This window comes from Phascolarctos cinereus, unplaced genomic scaffold (genome assembly GCF_003287225.1).
Source record: "Phascolarctos cinereus isolate Bilbo 61053 unplaced genomic scaffold, phaCin_HiC Scaffold_1;HRSCAF=81, whole genome shotgun sequence".
NCBI classification, from domain to species: Eukaryota; Metazoa; Chordata; class Mammalia; order Diprotodontia; family Phascolarctidae; genus Phascolarctos; species Phascolarctos cinereus.
This window is the reverse complement of record NW_027555514.1, coordinates 115,886,537-115,893,379: the sequence shown is the minus strand read 5'-3', so window position 1 is coordinate 115,893,379 and position 6,843 is coordinate 115,886,537. Positions and strand designations below refer to the sequence as shown.

The following is a 6,843-nucleotide window of genomic DNA, read 5'->3' as shown; positions in this document are numbered from 1 at the left end:
AGAAACAAGTCATACTATAAAAGGTTTAGGATTGGATGGTGAGTAAATAGAGGCAGGAAAAGAAGAACAGGTATGGTCCTGAGGTTGTAGTCCAGGAAGGAGTCTCCCTTCCACAAAACAAGTTCTCAGTTGTAACAACAAAAGTGTCCAGTTAAACAGATCGCCTGGGCTATACCTATGCCCGCCCTGCATGCTTAATTAGTTTGGGGTTAAAAAACAAAACAAAACCACCATAGTGTTTATGGACTGAGACTGCACAACTCCTAAGGAAAGAAGAAAACAAGCATTTATGTAGCACCAATATGTGCCAGGCACTGTGCTAAGCACTTTTTTGCAAATATTATCTCATTTGATCTTCACAACAAACCTGGGAGGTAGGTTCTGTTGATGATCCTTATTTTTGCTGTTGAGGAAACTGAGGCAAACAGAGGTTTAAATGACTTGCCTAGGGTCACACAGCTAGTAAGTGTCTGGGGCAGGATTTGAATTCAAGACTTCCTGTCTTCAGGCCCAGCACTCTCTTTATTTACTGTGTCACTGCCTAAAGGAATGTATTCCACTGATATTTCTTGGTAATGACTTATCCTGGACTTTGACCCAGAAAGCAGTCAAGGAAGAAAACAATGACATTTGGAGGTCAGGGGTAAGGTTTGCCCTGGTGCACCCTGAGCTACTAGCACCTCAGTTTGCTTCCTTCTTCTCTTCAAGGTCAAACAGGCACACCCACCTTGGAAAAGAAAATGCATTGTGTGACTCTGTTCGGGTTCTTGTGGCTTTACTATCATCTCTACTACAGCGAAGCAGTGCCCATTCGGAAAGTCCAAGACGACACTAAAACCCTCACCAAGACCATCATCACCAGGATCAATGACATCTCACACATGGTAGGGGGAAGGTATCAATGTGAACCATGAATCTAGGTGGGATCTGGATTGGATTCCCTTCCCAGAGAGTGACCTAGAACCCATGGCTGCCTCTTTCTTCGTCTCTAGTTTTCTTCTGTATTAATGTTGACCACCATCCCTATCTACCCTTCCTCTGCTTGGTGCTGGTTATAAAACAAGTGAAATGAACCCTATCTTTGACAGATGTTTGCAAGAACAGTCGCTTAAAGAAAATAATAGACCCAATGGCAATGATAACCAATATTAACCATGCTTAATTCTAATTTACCATTAAGGAAACCAAAATCCAAGTTGGTTGAGTTAGATATGCCAGACTAATCTGCATGGTCTGCAGCAAGAGTGGCTAGCTTGTGGCATTGATGCCTCTCTGAAATTTGAGGCAATCATGGTGCACCTTCTCTGATCCTCTCTTGCTAGGTCATATAGTAGAAACTATAGTAGGCTGGGAATCAGCAGGCCTGGGTTCAAATCCATATGAGTGGAGACCACATGAGTGGTAAAGCAATATAGCTCTGGGGAGTTGAGTTACCTCAGCACCTTTCCCTGTCTGTCTGTGTTTGTGCACTCCCGTGTTGAAAGTGTCCCTGATAGGAGAGTACAGCAATGGGTTGTACCGACCCTGATAATGAAGTCTTAAGTCACATGCTGTACCAGACAACTTGGGCAGGGAAGACACCATGTCACAGGGTCGGTGATGGCTATGGTCCTTAACACCACCTTCAGAACCCTTCCTTAATTCTCTTGGGTGTACTTATGCTACAGAAATCCTGTAGCCTGAATGGTAAGAACAGCATGCTATGGAAACTATCCTTCCTTCCCCATAGTGCTAGAGGGCCTGATGGAGGTCACACTCTTGCTGTGTGAGCAGCTGCAAAAACAACAGGGGGTGGTCGTTAGCTTGTGACACAGCAGGAGTGCCCCATACAAATAACTATGGTTCCAGAGCCTTGGGCTACAGGAGCATGGCTGCTGCCCCAGACCCTAGTGTTCGAAGGCCCACGTTCCTGGAGCAACCAGAGGAAACCCTGACATTTCCAAGTCCAGATGAACTAGCTCCTAAGACACAGCCCCAGTCCTGGCAATGATAGCTTGAATTGAGGGCAATTTGAAGCGGGGAGATAGCCCTCAAATGAGCAGTTCCTCCTGCTAGGAAGCTACTAGCAGTTTAAGGCGGAGTTTCTGACTATTTAAGGGCAGCCCCACTATAAATGATGCAGTCCCAGACTTGCTGGGGGCAGATTATTTTTAGAATAGATCATCAATTCTACCAACCGAGAGGCATTTTGGTGGGGGGAGATAGTACTGCTAGAAGAAAGAGACAAAATAAAGACTCAACTGACCACTATGCCTGGAGATCTAGCTGCTTCGATTGATGTGAAATATATGACCAACCAGAAGGCAGAATGAAGTGTGCCGGTTCAGAGACAAAAAGAGCATGTTAAGACAACAGAAGTTGAATGTTAAGTAATTATAATGAATGGCCCATCTTAGCCCCAGAGAAAAGATGAGTAAATGCTCCTCCATACTTAGCAAGGACCTAAGACATCTCCAAAAGTCTCATGACAGAAAATGCTATCCACATTCAGAGAAAAAATCATGGAGTTGGAATGCAGATCGAAGCATATTATTTGCTCTTTTTTTTTTCTTCTGTTTTGTTTTGTTTCCTCTTTCTTGTGGTTCCTCCTATTGGTTCTAATTTTTCTTTACAACATGACTAATGTAAATATATTTAATAGGAATGTATATGTAGAGCCTATATCAGATTGCACACCATCTTAGGGAGGGAGGTGGGGAGGGGGAGAAAAATTTAAAACTCAAAAGTGTATGAAAATGATTGTTGAAAACTAAAAATAAATTAATTTTAAAAAGGACAAAAAAAGAAGTAGGGTACTATGGGTGAAGAATGTTCCATATACTGTCACACAAAAGTACTGTGCTGGATGATTTTATTCCATTTTTCTGTAGTTTTTGTTAGAAGGGAGGACTCATTAAGGTTAGGAGTAGGGTATATCTGGAAATCACTGTGAAGTAAAAACAAAAGACATCAGTGTAGATTTTTTATTGCTTGACTATGTTTATCTGTCACAAGAGTTTTTGGTTTTCTGTTTTTTCAATGGAGTAGGTAAGAGGGAGAGAAAATAAATTCTTGTTAATTGAAAAAATTTCTTCTTAAAAAAATCCATTGGGGCAGCTAGGTGGTAAAGTGAATAGAGCACCAGCCACTCAGGAGGACCTGAGTTCAAATGTGACCTCAAATACTATACCACTCACTAGCTGTGTGACTCTGGGCAAGTCACTTAACCCCAAATGCCTCACAACACACACACACACACACACACACACACACACACACACACACACACAAGCTTCTTAAATGATGTGTTTTAATTTTTTTATTTAAAATTTTTCCTCCTTCCACCTTCCCCTGCACTGGAAAGAGAAAAGAAAAAAAAAAGGCTTTGTAACAAATATACATAGTCAAGAAAAACAAACTCCCATATTGGCCATGTCCAAAAATATGTGTCTTCAATCTGCATCTTGAGTACAAAACCTCTTTATCAGGAGAAAGGCAACATTCTTCATCTGATTACATTGATCATATATATTAAACCATAAAGATGACTAGAGAGTCCTGAGCTCACTCGTGGAGGTGAGGGGGCAGTCAAAGCTTAAGATTCCCCTAAAGGCTGGTAGTACCACACTAGACACAACCTGTGTTTCCATTGTGGTGCCCCCAAGCCTCTAGCCTTGGCAGAGTCAGTGAATCCAGACAACAACTCTAGGAAGGAGCTTTTAGAAAGGCAGAGAATTCCCAAGAGGGAGAAGTAGGAATCAGCTGGAGACCCCAGACTCTCCCAGTTCAACTAGATGAGGTTCTGAAGGGCTGACGTTTCCAGAGTGAGGGCCCAGTTTATGTGGCCCATTTGTTTGACAGCAAGCAGCTGAGGGGAGGAAGTCTGCCAACTGAAGGGAAATGTGTAGTGGAGGCAGGGCAATTTTCTCTGATTTTTCTTGAGGAAGTCTTGACCTGAGTCCAGAGACTAAGTCAGAAATGTTGACTGGCACAGGCTCTAGTTGATTAAGAAATTGGATCACGAGCAGCTTAGGCAAGCCAGTGGGGGATGCAAGTCCAGAAGAAGACACACCCCCAGGGAGTGGATGAAGAGAGGAGGCGAGGATGAAGCTTAGAGTACAATACTGTTCATACAATGAGGAAAACTAAACCACTGATCTCACATCTCCTCTGAGGCTGCCTGTATGGTTGGGGGGAGGGCAAGAGAGCTAGGTGAGACCTACAGAGCAGTGCAGTTCTGGTGACGGATTCCCTGAATGGTTTTCTTTACGTGTCTATGTTTGTGTTTCCTTGTGTTGTAAGTGTCCTGGGGAGAGTACGGCAGTGGGCTGAATTACAAGCTTCTAGAAATCTCATACAAGAGCACACACCAAGGGACTTGGGCAGTGAGACCCTATGGCTTTGGCATCACCTGCTGAGACCTCCCTAAGCACTCAGATGTGTATTTCTACCAGAGGTTCTGGCCATTTGCAGTCAGAGAGGGGGAATCCTCAGTGCTTCCCAGAGCAGAACATCCCAAGTCTACCTATTTCAGAAAATTCAGTTCAAACCAATAAAAAGTTACTAAGCCCTTCTTGGGTTCTTCCTACTGAGGATAGTACTGTGAGAGGGATAAGACTTAAGCTGGGCCTTGAAGAAGGAATAGGAATGGGAAGAGAGGGAATGGAAAAGGAAGGGTATTCCAAATGAAGCAGCACAGAGAATGGGGAATTAACATGTAATACTTAGGAGATTTGACTGGATCAAAGGTGTATGTTGGAGACTAGTGGATTATAGGATTTAGAGCTGAAAGAAATCTTAAATATCAACTAGTCCAACCTTCCCCCTCCCCATTTTTCAGATCAGGAAACTGAGGCCTGAGAGGTTAAATGACTTCTAATGCCAAAGATCACACAGGTAGAAAGTAGCAAGGTTAGGTCCTCTGACTTCAAATCTAGTGTTCTTTGTACTATACCAGCCTGCCTTTCTGTGGAAAATTAAGATTAAGTTGATAAAATGGGGGCTAGAAAAAAAGAAGGCAAGCAGGCAGTACAGTAGATAGATCACCAGATGGAGAGTCAGGAAGACCTGAGTTCAAATCCAGCCTCAGTCACTTATTAGCTATGTAACCCTGGGCAACTCACTTAATATTTTTTGCCTCAGTTCCTCATTTGTAAAAATGAGCTAGGGAAGGAAATGGCAAACCACCCAAAAATGACATCAGGAAGAATAGGACATGAGTGAAACAACCTAACAACAAAAAGCAAGAGAGCCTTGAAAAATAGCACAGCGTGGAAGGGAAGGATGGTAGGAGAGAGAAAATATCAATGCTTGATAACTGGGGGAAAAAAGGAGGCAGTGGGGCTTAGACCTCTAGGCAATAGGGAGCCATTGTTGGCTCTTGAACAGGGGAGTGATAACAAAATTTCAAGAAGTCTAGTAACATTATCCAGAAGAAGGTGAGAGGTTGGAGGCAGAGAGACTAGCTAGGAGGCTGTTGCAGTATTTCAGCTAGGAGGTGATGAGGACCTGGATTGGGCTAGTGGAAATGGAGAAAAATGGAGAAATCTAAGAAAATTCACACACACACACACACACACACACACACACACACACACACACACACACTCCCCCAAACTATTAGGAAATGCTAATAATTAAAGCCCAGAGAGGGAAGGGAAATTGATTCCATGATTGTGCTTGACTCTCTCCCTCTTCCTTTCACACAGTACTCAATCTCTGCCAAACAGAGGGTAACTGGCTTGGACTTCATCCCAGGACTTCATCCCTTCCAGAGTTTGTCAGACATGGACCAGACTTTGGCCATCTACCAGCAGATCCTTTCCAGTCTGTCTTCCAGAAACATGGTACAAATATCCAATGACCTTGAGAACCTCAGGGACCTTCTCCATTTGCTGGGCTCCTTAAAGAGCTGTCCCTTCGAAGAAGCTGATGGTTTGAGTGCTTTGGGGAATTTGGAAGGTGTCATGGAAGCCTCGCTGTATTCCACAGAGGTGGTGACCCTGACCCGACTTCAGAAGTCCTTGTACAGCATGCTCCAACAGCTGGATCTCATCCATGGTTGCTGAAGCCAAAAAAGGTTTCTCTCCCCTGTTTCATGACAACCCTACAGTAGAAAACATCTTTAGGTTTCTTCAGCAAAACCTAGGCTTTTGACTATATCCTTTACCTAGGATTTAATCTCAATCCTCCTAGTCATGTCCTCCAAGGCAAAATAAATAGTCATATGCAGCTGGACACCAAAGATCTACACACAAATCAAAATTTGGCTCAAGTTGCCATTCAATGAACAGTGGGTATATCATAGTGTGGCTCTCACTGAACTCTTCAGCTACTGACAGAGCTGATATCTATCCCTTCTTCACCTCCTTCCCAAACCAAGTCCCTTTTCTCTTCCCAACCCCCTACTACACATTAATGTGAGCAGTCATGACTTCAGGTGATGGACACATTCATCTTTCCCTAGTAACTTCGAAGAGTCATCAGAGGGTTTCACTTTGAGACAACACCTGTGGGGATCCTCATTTTGAATTATTATGGGATGGCCCCTAGATGGACTTGGCAAATCCTAAGTGGCACGACTTGGAATCTTTTATTTATTGTTGGGGTTTTTTGTTGTTGTTGTTGTTTTTGCTGCGTTTACTTTTGTGGTCTATCACAGACCATCTCAGACTAAGAGTGCTTCAGGATCAGTGTTGCCATTGGAGAAGGAAATCCTGGGTCCTGTTGAGTGACTTTAGGAGCATCACAGCTTCCAAGCCAGAGCCAGCCAAGGCTGCCCTGGAATTAACTCTTCTCCCTTCACTCTTTATGTCTACCATGACTGACTTTAAATTACAGTGATACGTTTTCATTGGCTTCTAT

At 43.4% G+C, this 6,843-nt stretch overlaps 1 protein-coding gene across 1 annotated transcript; it reads left to right on the top strand.

Annotated features, from left to right (window-relative positions):
• Nucleotides 1-714: 714 nt before the first annotated feature.
• LEP (leptin) lies at nt 715-6,063 on the top strand. The gene is made up of 2 exons (XM_021002262.2): nt 715-884; nt 5,688-6,063. Exons 1-2 carry the CDS (start codon nt 741-743, stop codon nt 6,045-6,047), a joined length of 504 nt encoding a protein of 167 aa, XP_020857921.1. The 5' UTR covers nt 715-740; the 3' UTR covers nt 6,048-6,063.
• Nucleotides 6,064-6,843: the final 780 nt, after the last annotated feature.

What these genes read in the sequence shown, in the direction of transcription:
- LEP (XM_021002262.2), top strand. Translation starts at nt 741, where the DNA reads ATGCATTGTGTGACTCTGTTCGGGTTCTTGTGGCTTTACTATCATCTC. An exon ending in TCAATGACATCTCACACATG is followed by an intron (nt 885 to 5,687) that starts GTAGGGGGAAGG and finishes CCTTTCACACAG; the next exon opens with TACTCAATCTCTGCCAAACA.